This window comes from Phaenicophaeus curvirostris, chromosome 5, assembly GCF_032191515.1.
Source record: "Phaenicophaeus curvirostris isolate KB17595 chromosome 5, BPBGC_Pcur_1.0, whole genome shotgun sequence".
NCBI classification, from domain to species: Eukaryota; Metazoa; Chordata; class Aves; order Cuculiformes; family Cuculidae; genus Phaenicophaeus; species Phaenicophaeus curvirostris.
Window position 1 is genome coordinate 34,118,038 of NC_091396.1, and position 14,485 is coordinate 34,132,522.

At 36.4% G+C, this 14,485-nt stretch overlaps 1 protein-coding gene across 18 annotated transcripts in view; it reads right to left on the bottom strand.

The window, feature by feature from the left end:
* GPHN (gephyrin) overlaps positions 1-14,485 on the bottom strand; it is a 288,977-nt gene that overhangs the window by 155,923 nt on the left and 118,569 nt on the right. For all 18 annotated transcript variants that reach the window (XM_069858253.1, XM_069858250.1, XM_069858246.1 and 15 more), the window contains exon 3: positions 6,939-6,996. In XM_069858253.1, the coding sequence (XP_069714354.1) occupies positions 6,939-6,996 (58 nt within the window). The remainder of the gene's footprint in view (positions 1-6,938; positions 6,997-14,485) is intronic.

The following is a 14,485-nucleotide window of genomic DNA, read 5'->3' on the forward strand; positions in this document are numbered from 1 at the left end:
TTCATCCTACAGATACTTCTCTCTTTGCAGGAGAACTACAGAACTATTTTGTTTGCTTTTAAAAATAAATTATTATTACTAAATTATTTTATGTCACTGGCATTGTATTTCAACTTAAATGGATGCACTATCTTCCTGTCCTTACCTTCCCCATGCTGCAATATTCCATGACCTGCAAAACACTCTGGCTAAACTTTTTTGGATGTTCATAAGACAAAATTTCACAATAAAATATAAAACGCATTAGTTTAAATCCCTCTCACATTAGAAGGGGAATTAATAGCAACGCTTCAGCATCTTCTATAGTCAAGACAGCTTGTAAGAGAAATGTAGCTTGGTGAGGTGGTCTGCTCTGTCAGTTCCGGAGTCATGCAGTCTCTGAAGACACAGAGTCCATGAAATATAAAATAGAAGACGGCAAGAAAACCAGAAGTGATAATTCCTATTTTCATGTAGAAAATTAGTGAGTATACTTTTTCTACCATAGCATCCTGACATTTGATGTCTTTGCTAGGAAGGCAGAGGAGTCCTAATAGGGATCAGAGTTTGATCACTAATAGATGTAAAGAAGTCTGGGGCATCCCCAGATACTTGCCAGTATCTCTTCCAAAACGAAAAAGTCAATCAGACTCTTAAGTGCCAGATGCCAAATAGAGCCAACGGTCAGCTTACCCTGCCCTGGTTACTTGGTTTACATCATGCACATCTCTTAAAACAGTACAGAAGCAGCAAGGCACAGAGGAAAAATGGAGTAGGTCTGTATACTGGTAATGGCAGCAACTAACTGGGCCTCAAAGAAATCCCATCAAATGCCAAGGTATATCCACAAAGGCAGGGTTGAATCCTGCTGTCCAATAATCAGGGAACAGCAACACAGACACTTTGGCCATCTCTCATTTTACATTCTTTTTGCACAGATGTTTTTTTGACTGAAAGATCTGTGATTGCAGCAAGTATCCATTCTCCACAGGATGTAGGGGAAACAGATGAAAAGCCCCTTCAGTGAGCACTCCTTAAGGAGTTTCTATACAAAAACTTGAGATAGCAATCGCTACAGCACGGAGTACAGCCATGTCCTTCAAGCAAAACAGTCTCAAACCTATCAGAGCAGAAACAATCCAAGACTCAAAACCAACATCCACAACAACTACTGGCTTCATGGGTGGGAAAGAAAATCCCACAACAGAAAAGACATTCTTATGAAACACTCATATTTCACTGGTGTGAGAGTATGCCTGGACTGTGGTTCAGGCTTGCACAGCCCAGCTTGGCACTAAAAACTAGGTGCGAAGCCAGAATATAGAGTAATACCAACTGCACTTTCCAGAAAAGGGGGAAAAAGTCAGTTTTAGAAGAAACAAAATTAACTTAAAACAGCAAAGGATTAATGGGAAGAAAAACTGACATAACACAACAGATGACAATGATGAAATTACAGTCAGCTAGAAGTAATATAATATGATACAATGTAATACAAATAAATTAGCTGTTGACAAGAAGTAAAAGAATGGAGCACTAACGTATAGCATAGGGGCAGAAATAGCTAAAAGCACATTATCAGTACTACAGGGGATATAAATCTCTAGCCTAAGTTGCTCTATATACGTGCACGAGTGCACACACGGACAAATAATTAAAAGAAAGTAATATTTCGTTTCATATAATGTTTTTTGTGATTTTGTCATACCATCTCACACAAAAACATTTCATTCTCTTCAGCATGGAAACAACAGCCTTTAAGATCATTTAAGGATTAATACAGCAAGTAAAAAACTCAAAAGTTATTTCTGTCATCTATAAAATGTAATTTAATTTTTTTGTCAGTCATGTAGCTTGAAAAAGAATACTAAGCAGTAATTGACTCTGCTAATGCAGGACTTAGAAATTAACTCAGGAAGAAATCTGTGTGTCCATCAGGTAAATACGATGAGATGTAAAGTTGTTCTAACGTAAGACATCCCACTTCTCAATTGTCTCTGTCAGCAAAGAGGATGGACAAACAGAGCATGGCATGGCAGAAAGGCGTGATGCATCTGTTTGCGTAGCAGTTCTAGAGTGTAACTGTCTGGATGGCCAAGCCCAAAGAGTTGTGGTGAATGGAGTTAAATCCAGTTGGTGGCTGGTCACAAGTTGTCTCCCCAGGACTCAGTTTTTGGGGCTGGATCTCTTTAATGTCTTTATCAGTGATCTGCATGGACGGGATTGAGTAAGTTTGCAGAGGATACCAGGTTGAGTGGTAGTGTTGATCTGCTTGAAGTAGGAAGGCTCTGCAGAGGGATCTGGACAGGCTGGATCAATGGGCCAAGACCAACCATATGGGGTTTAAGAAGGCTAAGTGTCAAGACCTGTACTTGGGTCACAACAACCCCATGCAAGTTTGGGTAAGAGTGGCTGGAAAGCTGTCTGGCAGAGAAGAACCTGGGGGTGTTGATTGACAGCTGGCTAAATATAAGCCAGCAGCATGCCCATGTGGCCAAAAAGGTCAATAGAATCCTGGCTTGTATCAGAAATGCTGTAGTTTCAAGCTACTTCCCTCTCTTAAACATTTTTTGTAATTTTCCACTCTTAGATCTCTATCACTGGAGTCAGTTGTCTCACAGATCAAGACAAGCTGAAAGGAATGTGTTTCAGTTATTCAAGAAAAGGATTTTCCTGTATTAAACTATTGAGTGAACACATACTTCTGCAAGTTTTAAATGTAGCCTGTAATACTTCACGTATATGTACTTTTATTTAAGGAACAACTATAGAACAATTACAGGTGTTCTTCGAGGAGCATTCAAGTATGTCTCTGCGTGAAAGGGTGATATGGAGCTAAAAAAAAATTTCCAATCTTCTTCCAGAACTGCTTTACATCTAAATTTATAAATTTATAACCAGTCCTAAGAAAAATTTCTAACAAGATTTCTTAACATTAACTACCAGAGGTGTTAACCAGTTAAGTTTGTTCTCTACGCAAGAACATCTGTCTTATACCACAAATATTATAAGAATGAAATACAATGGCAATGTCTTTCTTGTGCATGCTACTCTTATGAATTGAATACCTGCCACCAAATTAATTTCTGGTTGAGATGATGAGATGCATGCATATGCCTACATGAAAAGCATATGGGGAAGCACTTAAAAAAAAGCCCCAAACAACAACAACCAAACAATTAAATTCCTTTCTGCTGTTGACTTCACAACATCCTGTATTTCCTTTGTAATGACAGAATGCTGCAATCAAAAAAAGCATCTCTCATGGTATTATAAACCATAAGATGCTACTGTTGACATATGAAACTACAGACGCATCACACAAACATTCCTTCCTTTGTAGTAGTCATAAATTGTTCTTTACTCTTGAGGCGAAGTCCACATTGCAAATGAAATCATATTTTGTCATGAATGTCATTAATGAGATATAAAGAAATGTTAAATTTTCTGCTATTCTTCTCTCAAACGAGATTCCTTTAATTTCCGGCCATAAGATGTTCTTCAAAAGCCCAATATGTTCACCAGTTCCTGTATACCTGAAATTATTTGGCTTGGAAGACCTCTCTTTTACGCACAACATACAATTACAGCAGATGAGGAGCAAGGCTGAAATCTGCCAATGAGATTCTGTAAGTCTGAAAAGCCCCTTGCTTACAGGATGAGTAATTCTGATAAAAGCAGAAGTCTAGAGAAAGTCAAAATAGTGACACTTTCTCAGAAATGTGCTGCAATTACTATATTTACTATCTTCATCAGTTCCTGTAGTATTTTAAAACCAGCAGGTATTGAAAATGAAGTGCCATTGCTTTAACTGACGTAGAGAAATGACAGGAATGCAGATGGTGGTACATCCATTTGGGCATTACTCAGGTTTGCCTCCTTGGAAAGCTTCTCTTATCGAAGAATGGTCCTGAAGATCGTGTAATAGAAGACATTTCTTCCTTCTGTAAAAGTTCCCAGGCAGGAAACCTGTGATGGTATCTTCATATGGTTACCTGTTGAGCACTCTCACTTTGAGAACTTAAGCACCTATAACAAAAACCTAAGGAAGGTAAGTTACATCACACTTCATTTCAGACTATACAGATGCTGAGGATCTGTAGTAGTGATTGTGCCACACAGTTCTTCCTGACCTTGGTAAGGTGCATGAGAGTAGTTAGGGTACATGCTACCACTTCTGCCACAAAAAATCCTAATTCATATGCCTATAAGCACATCTGACACTAAGAGAGGTACCCCACTTTGAATACACCCAACACTGACCACATATACTCATTCAAAGAAGCAGGCACACAGATGTACAAGCAATATTCTATATATATAAACCATATATGATCTTGCAGTACACATATATACATAGTAAAATCACACTCACATGCAAGGGTAAATACATCCTAAATGATCCAGAATGGAAACATTATCAACACACGTTAAAATTTGCTGCATATTGCAATATGGGCAAATAAATTCTTTTATATATATTATACAGGTTATTTAGAAAATGACTAATACTTTTAGAAACTTGCATTTCATTAATCTTCTAAAGCTAATAAACCTGCCAGTTGAAAAGCAATCTTATGGAGCTTTTCCTCTTCCATAGACTCAGAGATACAGTCTCTGCTTGCAATAGCATTTTACCTAAGATGTAATTATGTGAATTAACAAAATCAATACATCTGTTTTCCTCATTAATTATTTTGAGCTGTAAAAGAGGTTCATCTACCACCTTTCTGAGAATATATGGAAACATCATCAAAGAGACTTCTTATTTATTTGTCACAGTAATTACTGCTCTGTGCTATTTAAGCAAGCAGTTTACTTTGTAAGGGTTATCAGAAAACACAATTATTCCAATTCCTATGAATATAACTCAGCAACCTCCCAAGTTAAACCATACATTAAAAGCGGAGCTGCTATTCTTGCATACTTCATCAAATTAAACGCCTTAATAGTTCATGTTTAAATAGGGGAGGGATAATTGTGAGGCAAAATAACTCTGAACTATTCTGCCTGGAAGAAGATTCTGTCCTCTGTAGAAGTAATACTCCAATTATCTCATTTGCTTTCTCTTTTATTTCTTCCTCTCTCATTTTTCTACTCAAATCTGCCCGGAGAACCCTTCAGAAGTTAAGATTCCCCCTATATTTATTGCAAGGATACTCCCATTGCCAGCTGCTATTCAAAACACTTATATACAAAATAATACTCCAATACTCCTCCATATTCAATATAGATTTGTTCATTATACTCACTGCTAGGGTGTCTTAGCATCTTCCAGTAATGCCTTATTTTGTATGAATAACACCTATTGCATTACAGCTTGAGAAGTTAAATCATTTAAGGGGGGAGAAGTGGGCTGACTTCAGCCACAACCTGAAAAACCCATTACCTGAACAAGGCAAGACAGCTACCAGAAACAAGTAAAAGAGGTGTTTTTTTCTGAACACTCTAAATAGCTCTGACTTAGAACAATACAATCCTCTCTCCTAACTTACATGCTAAAACAACTGAGATCAATCAGTAACCCATCCGTTACCGTTTCCTAGGATCTTAAGCATTTAGATACTAGCCGAGTAAGAAAGAACTGAAAAATCAGAATGGGCCTCCTTAGTAGGTGGTGCAAAAAACACATTCCTGTAGATTATTCATCTTGCCTAGTACAGTATGCTCCTAAAAATAAAATTATTCTTTATTTCCCAGCATTCTACTTTTCTTTGTTCACTGAACTCAGTTTGCACCATGAAGCCAGAAATATTAGATTTATTTTCTTAGTCTTTAACATTATCAAAATGTCAGTGGGTTTGTATTTCTTGTATTAGAGAGAAAAGATTATAGTTTGGGGTTATTGTCATTTTTGGTTTTATAGCTTTGGTGCATGTCTCTGAACGTCATGAAAATACTACATAACACTAATAAGTTTTGAAAACCTTCTTTGTTTCTAATACCAAAGTCTAAACATTGGAGCTACAGATCTATCCTAATAAATCATGCTCTTCTTGATAATTCAGGATAGAGGAGTCCATGAATCTCAGAGGACAGAAATAAATTTTGATCACGACAGAGTGATAACTTTGATGGAGATACAGGCAGTCACTATACTTGCTTACACTAAGTTTGATGCTAATTGAGGAGGAATACATCCTCACAATTTTACACACTGCAAAGTTATGTCTAAACAAGATGCATGCAACCACTTCCCTATATTAAATTTTAAACTACTTTTAACTTCCTTTGCACAGCTGAAAATGAGTATCTGGAACAGCAAGATGGATTAAGTAATAACACTGAGCAAGCAATATTTCACACCGATTGGCTACCAATCAAATAAAGAACCAGCTACACAGATCACGCTACCACATCTAGGCCAAATTCCCATCTTTTACTCCACTGAAGAATAAAATTGACACAAATTGCTCAAGTACTTTCCATGAGTGGACTCGGCTAAAGTGAATTTTGTTATAATGAACATTGGATTGGATTGGAAGTAAACTTCAGTATTTATTGTTGTCAGACCCCAAAATCAGACAGCTTTTAATGATTTTGAGTACCAAAGAATATCAGAAGACTATCCCCTTCTTAAGACAGATAATATTTAAAAAAGAAGGCTGTGCTTTTGATCTCAAAAGCAAAAAGACATTACATTCATATTTACTTTTTGTTATGAAAATGTAACTCAATGTTCATAGTAGCCCTGCATCTGCTTTCAGGTAACAAACAGAAATACGTTGAATTATACAAGTTTTTGGCATTAAACAAACCCTACTGAAGTCAGCTTAAGCTAAAGTAAATTGTACTTGTAAAAGCAACATAAATATGCATCTGATAATTTTACTTTAGAAACTCCTCCCCTTCTCTCCCCCAATATTCTTCAAAGCAAGAAACAACATGGCTTTTTAATGTAAAATTTCTGTAATTCTCCAAGCAAAGAAATTCAGTGTTGAAATGCAGTAATACTGTACCTTAATTTCTTCTATTTCATCCGGCACTATCTTGTATGCAGATATAGTCCCACCCAACCTGAAATCAGAAGAATAATGTTCTCAAAATCAGTAACACAAAGCACGGCATATTAACGGTGTCATGACTTGTTCCAAAACACAAATACTCTTCCTATCAATTTAGAAGCAAAACCCACCAAGCCCCAAAACAACAGCAAAAAACTCCTCTTCCTCTCTTTATCCAAAATTAAAATCTTCATGTGATTAACATAAAATTAGAAACAAAATACCCTTCACTAGCCTGAAAGATAAGAATTAGGTTAACCAAGCAGAATTACCATCAACAGGATGTTATTCTTTATGTTAATGGCCATCAGTCATCATATTCTACTATTTCTTGTTTGTTGTCTAAGTCATATAGATGAGTAACTATTTGAAGTCTGATTTACTTTCTTCTCAGTATTTCACTAAGCTGTGATACAGTGTTAAATGCAACCAAATGCAGTTCTAGAAATTGAAATTTTGTAATTAGATGTGCATGTAGAGACCACGCGAACCACACAGACTCTGTGTCTTCCATGTTTGAAAAGTCTCTGGAGCTCATGAATGGCAACAAAAAATGGGTGATGTGAAGTAGTTGGCACTGATGTAGAAAAAAAGGGGTTGTTCCACATTGAGCTTAATGAGCTTATCTACATTCTACAAAAGTTTATGGTAAAAAATAGTTCACACACTGAAGATGCATGAATAGCATGTACTATAAATGGTGTTAAATATTAGATTTTCCCCACAGACACGGAGACATAGCTTCTTTTATTTCATGAAGCAGAACCATTGATAATGACAATTCAGGCCTAAAAATATAACTGCTCTAATGACCCCCCTGCTGCTGGCTCTGCACAACAACACTAGTCATTTTCTGGGTCCTACAGAAATGGAAATTGAGTAAGAAACTATTTATTGTAAAAAGCAGTAGACAACTATCAAATGTGCATTTGTATTAACTCCCTACTACTGGATTTTTTTCCTTCCAATCAGTTTTGAAATTATTATACATATTGTTTACTCAACCTAAAAAGGGGAGAAGAGAATAACACAGAAAATATATTAACATTTTCCCATAAGTCCTGCCTTTCTGTATCCATACAAATAAATCATTCTCAGAAACAAATGGCTTGAAGGCTTTAGACAGAAGATGAAGTCTGCATAGGAAAAGTGAAGTCTCAAGTCCATCACGGCTCCAAGTAACATCAACTATGATTTTTGAGGCAGAAACCGGGTGCAGACATTACAGCATTTAAATTCATAATGAACAATTAGACTGTAGCAATTGCTCTCTCCTGTTTCCTTTGCATCTTCCATTGCTTCTAATCATCAATGGAGTTGGAAGCTGGAGAGAACCAAAAGTTCTTTCTGCCAGTGCAAGTACAAACGTGAGCTTTTATTCTTCACTATACCTGAACTTCATTCAAACAGTGTTTCCGTTGTGAAATTGGTTTCAACATCACGACCAATGATTGTGTCATCATACCATGACAAGGAATGGTTCAGATCAGTGCATGTTAACATTGCACATAACCAGTCCTACTGATATCGGAATGAGGCATCTAAGAAAACATTTTTTATTTAGTTTTTTCAGATCAATTCCTGCCTGCACTCTGGAGTAACCAAGAAATAATCTCGTGTATTTTATCCTCTAGCAGAAGGGGAAGACAGCCTCTGTTGCCAGCACTCCACCATCAGGGAATTCCAACTGGCAAATTTCTTTATTTGCCACCCTTGGCACAACTATTAAGCACTTCCTTGGAATCCATCACAAAAAAAAAAAAAAGCAAAACAATTGACTTGGTAAACTCATCTAGATGCTTTCATCATTAATTAGCATAATTTTATACTAAGAGGTATGTTACTGTTTAAATAAACAATTTCTTATCTAGAGCTGCAGCTCACGGTATCTACCACATTTGCAATCCTACACTGACATCTTTAGCTTGAAAATCCAGGCTACATACATAAATAATAACAAACTTGAAACTGAAAGAGAACCAGAGACACATTAAGTATACAATTCTATAAATGCCTCAGACCTGAAATGAAGTTTTAAAAGAAGTTATACTTCCTTCATTTCAGAATATTAGATTTCACTCTGTCTTATAACTCCTGGAAGACAGATCGACCACAGCAGATTGCCAGTTAAGTCTGGTACTACAGAGGACATAATAAAGATATTTGACTTTGTGTATGAAGTTTGGTTGTGAGTTGCACAGAAGTTTAAAGACATCAGACACACTAGGAGGATCCAGTTAACAGCCTGAACTCTTCTACTGGTGTTAAGTATGACACGTGTGAGGAACAGAATTTTTGTTTTTATTACATAATAATGTATCTACAAGAAAAAAGGATTTAAACTGCTTATTTGGGAGCCTCTGAGTAGTGAGCAACAACATACAGATAAAATTTAAAAACAGCATGCTTTTTTTCCTGACAATATGTCTTGATTAGCTTGGATATCATGCAGAAAATATTATGCCATACTATTCAGTCACCGAATGAACTTGAGGCAGAACTACTTGTGACATGCTGTGTATTCTTCACTCAAAAAATATAAATTCCAATCCATTCCAACCTTATCGTAAATACTGTGAAAAGAAATTTGAAAGCACTTAGTTTGGTGTTACCAAATCACTGTTACAAATCTCCCATAGTCAGACAGGCCTGTAGTGTAAGGTACTACACAGTATCAACCAAACAGAAAAAAGTCATTGGGAAAAACAAAAACATTGTGACGAATGGTAAGGAAGAACAGTAAGTCACGGGAAACTGAAAATCAGTGCACTAATTGGTATGTACAACTTGAGGAAAACTTTGTATTTTGAGTATTTCTCTGAATTACATTTAAGTGTCACTATTAATCATGACCTGTCTGGAAGTTTGCTTGTTATTTTTCCAAATCCATGATTAGATCATTGGCATATTTGTGGTGCTGCAATTTCCACATTGTCTTCCAAGTTGAAGAAAATGAACACTAAAACATGAAGATGAATATTTAAATATCCCACTAAAGTCAACTACCTAGAAATCCTACAAGTAAGCAACTATGTGGAAGGCTCTTTGAACTCTTCAGGACTGCAGCAGGCTGGGACCAATTATCTCCCTCCCGAGCTGAGACGTCTCTCAGTTGTGTTATCCCATGTGCTAACAGGGCAAATGAAAGGGCCATGGCAAAGTTGACTCCTTGAGACCCCACCATCGCCTGTTGAGGAATGCTGTTGCATTGGATGCGAGTATTCTGACAAATGAAGAGGGAAACTTTCAGACTAGTATCTTTTTATTTGTCCCTGTACATACCTTTCTGTACATGTAGATGCATACAAATATCTTTGTAACAGTAGTTATTAATACTTCTTCTATGTTTAAATAACAATATATCTTTGTATATACATATTTCTGTGTTTGCATATGTATGTATTATACCATGTAGTGAACAGGAGAGAACCTTGCCTTTTTTGACTATGTAATTAAGTCACTGTTTTGATTATAATAGATTCCATACAATCAGCTGTTAAATAATCGACTGGTTTATGATTAAGTACTAGTAAAGATTCAATCATTTGATCTACATTAAATGACCAATAAATTCTAAACTGCTGCTAAATCATAATGGTGTGAAATATTTCCATCTGTGACACACCTGAAAGAACAGAGACCAGAAAATCACACACAGGAGATTTCAGCTACTGGATGACACACAGTCTGTGACAGAGGACTTGAATGTGGCATACATTTCTTCATTTTCCTGGGAGCAACCTCTCTCTGCAGACTGGTTTTGTTGGTACATTTTACACTAACTTTTCTGATCACAGTGTTTCAAGAAGTAATTACACTGTGATCAGAAAAGCAAAGGACCAGCTAGCAAGAGTACACATTAACTACTGTGAGCTTTGTAGGCTAGAATATAGCGCAGCAAAGAATATGTTAGAAGGGCCGGTATTCATTTCAATATGGACCCAATTTTTGTGCCGATTTACTCTTTATCTTTCATCCATTTTGGGTTTACAATAGATTTTATTATATTTTTCTCCAATTGAACTAAACAACATCCAGCATCCTACAATATAAACGGCATTTTCTCTCAGAACAAGTGCACAACCAACCAAGGCCAAAGCTAAACATACAGCCAGCTACTTCCAGTAAGCTGAAGAGATAGTCACAAGCTTTGTCTTTTTTAGGTAAACTATGTTAGGTAAAAAGTGCATCTTAGGCTGACACAGAATGCATAGACCTGGTTTGCAGAAAGTTCACAAAAAAGGCTTCAGGATAACGTGGGAATCAAAGTTTCTATAGCAACCTAAGAAATTAGCAAAATACAGGAAATAAACTGAAGTAAGGCCAATAAAGTTGTATTGGAACAGATGGAAGTTTACTATTTCACAAATTAAAGCAAAATATCACTGAAGAGGGAAAACTTTAGCTTCATCCAAGTTAAGGGAAGTTAAAACCCAGGAAGAAGTGTGCTCAAATGGAGGCAAGAAACAATGAACCACAGACCAAATGGGAAGAGAATCTGAGAAGACAAAACTCGCAGAAATAAATCCCAACTCTGTTAAAGCAATAAACTATTCATTATTTTAATGTTATCCTTTTATGACCTGTTCGGACAGAAAGTGAATTTCCGTTTTTTAAAACATACATTCTGAATATAAGGTTAAAATTATCACAGTGTTATTTTCAATACAGTTGCAAGTTAGACTTCTGACTGGTTTTCCCCTGTGCCCTTGTGTATATGCACGTGGGGATGGTTATTGTGTAGCTACATCATTGTGCACTTGTAGTGAATCAATACAACTTAGTTTTTCTAATTTGAATACTGATCAAAGATAAGAACAGTCTTAATATACAGTTCCACATTCAGTGACTGCCATAAGAAGCTGAGCTATTGATTCATCAGTTAACTTAATAAATGAGTCATACTGGATGCAATGAAGTAGATTTTCTAAAAATAGCTTGCAGCCAGCTTGGCTGCTGTCATCTGCTGAAGTTCTCCAACGCCACTTTAATTAACATTAATCTTTCTTCAGACAGATCACTGTCTAAATGATTTCAAGCTGTCACTAAACCCCTCAGTGAAACTCTGATACATCTTTAAATGAAAATTAAACTCAAAATCCTCTCTATAACTTTATTTTTCCCAGATCCATCTCATAAATATATTTGTTATCTCCCATCAAGATATTCTACCTTTTGACTGATTTATAAATCAAGACAGACTGTGCTTGTGAGCAGATCAAATGTTTGGGAGCCAGCCTGGCTACTACTAATTTTAAGGGCATGTTCATTTTTTTTCAAAGGCTACTGAATGAATACATATTACAATACTACTCCTGCCGGAGAAAACTGACCAAGACAGCATTTTCAGCTTGCTCAACTGGGCTAGCTCAATGTTGACCCGTGAGGCATCAGCAAATCATCTTGCCTTGGATCCTCAAATACAGCCAAAACTTCACAGAATGTTGCAGGGATAAGGCAGTAGAATTGCATTTCAAAGCAACTTTGTTCTCCACTACCAGTAAGAGCATACATTAAAAGTAGATATAAAGCTACTTTAATTAATACTGGTTTCTACTGACCCTTGAGAAATCATTAAAGCACCCTGAAGAGAGGTAGTAAGGCAGCATGCTATTTTGGGCTCACTTCCTACACAACAGAAGCTGGCAGCGAGAGCAAGCTGGGCTGCAGCTCCTATCACTGGCTACACGCCAGCAACGAACTGTGCAAAACAGCTTGCAAAGTGCTTCCTGATGACAGTTTTACTTACTCGAAGGAGTAGAATTATGTGATGAAGATTCAGTCTATGTTTTTTACTCTGTTTCTTTTTTTTTTTTTTTAATGGATTCGATAATTAAACCCTGGAAAACTTATTCTCCTCCATCTCAGCCTAACTTCAACAAGCTGTGCTGAAAAAACTCACAGAAATAAAATGATTGCAGACATGCCCTCCATCGGTTCATGTCTCTCATGAACGACAGCTCTGGGATTAACACATCGACATTACAGGATTCTCTCTCCACCTCACCATGTCTCAATGTCTCAAAAGATTTATCGCACACACACAAGAAAAAAAAAAAGAATGAGAGATGCATAAAATTAACTCAATGTTTTTATTCTCTCCCTTATCACCATTTTAAGAGTGACAAAAGTATAAGAAGACATTTTTCACTGCTTTCTGGCTTTTTATTCTAAACAGAAAAACCCAAAGTATATAAAACATTACTCTTAAGGCAGAAAAAAAATGTTATTTTTCTCTTTCACCCTTCAAAACTTTTTTTTTCCTTGGTTTACCATAGGAAAGCAAGAACAGATTTGAAGAGGCCAATTTTTCAGGTACCTTCAGTAGGAAAATACTGTCAGCTTAAAAATCTGTTATTGGGAAAGAATGCAACAAGGATCCCTGTCCTCGACATATATCTGAAATGAGAGATGAGGTCATTTATATGTCATTTGGCAATCACATGACCAGGAGCCACTCTCCTATTTTAGCAGAATGCTTTACTTATTTTTGGAGGGCAAAATTTGAACTGTTATGACAAAGTATATGAACTTAAAAGACATACCTATATAGTTACGAAAACCCACATCTGTTCAAAGTTTAGTGCAGTTTTCTAGGGGGTCTCTTTGGTTTAACTTGGAGCACAGGGCAGACCTTATATGACAGTTTGGGATATTATTGCTGCCAGTCAAAAATCAGATCTATATACTGCTTCCTGTTGAAAATGTTTATCAATTTACTTGCTGCCTCATAAAGACATGATGGCAACAACCCCAAGAAATTTTGGGCTTGCAGACACTGGCCCCTAGAAGAAACAAAATGGATAAAAAGGACACTTAAAACAGATGGACTTTTCCATGGTGCAATGTTATAGTTTTTTTACTCTTGGCATGAAGAGAGTTGCCTTCCAGGGAAAAGCAGGAGGAACACTGAACTTCCGTGAAAAGCAAAAAAAGGAAGTTTTGATTTTTGCAAAACATATTCATGAATAATTGCTCAAAAGTCCTATCATTAACACTTGCATGTGTCACAGCAAGGATATGAAGCATCCAGACGGCAAACGTTTTAAGTTCTTTGAATGGAATTAAATGAAATATAAACAGTAAGGATATTCATAGTTTCATAATTTTTTTTAGGACTTAGCATTTAGCTGCAACAGACAATGTAGCATGCAGAACACTACACCAAATATCTCATAGCTTCTAATAGCCTAGTTCCATCAGATTATAACAATAGAGAGAAGTGCCACATCTAAAATGGGCTGAGAATAAAATCCTAAAGACTAATTCTGCACTCAGAATTTTCACTGCGGGTTCAGAATTTTATTTCTAATTAAAACTGACTTTTAAATTCTTCCCAAACACCAGCATAATCTGAAAACAGTCTGGCCATGTCGACCAACAGCAAAAAGCCCATTTCTGTGAGGGATATACACATGTCTACAACACAGAAGAATGATCATACTATGCTCTATCAGATTGGTAATCTAACTATGGAAATCATGCATTAAATAAAAGAGACA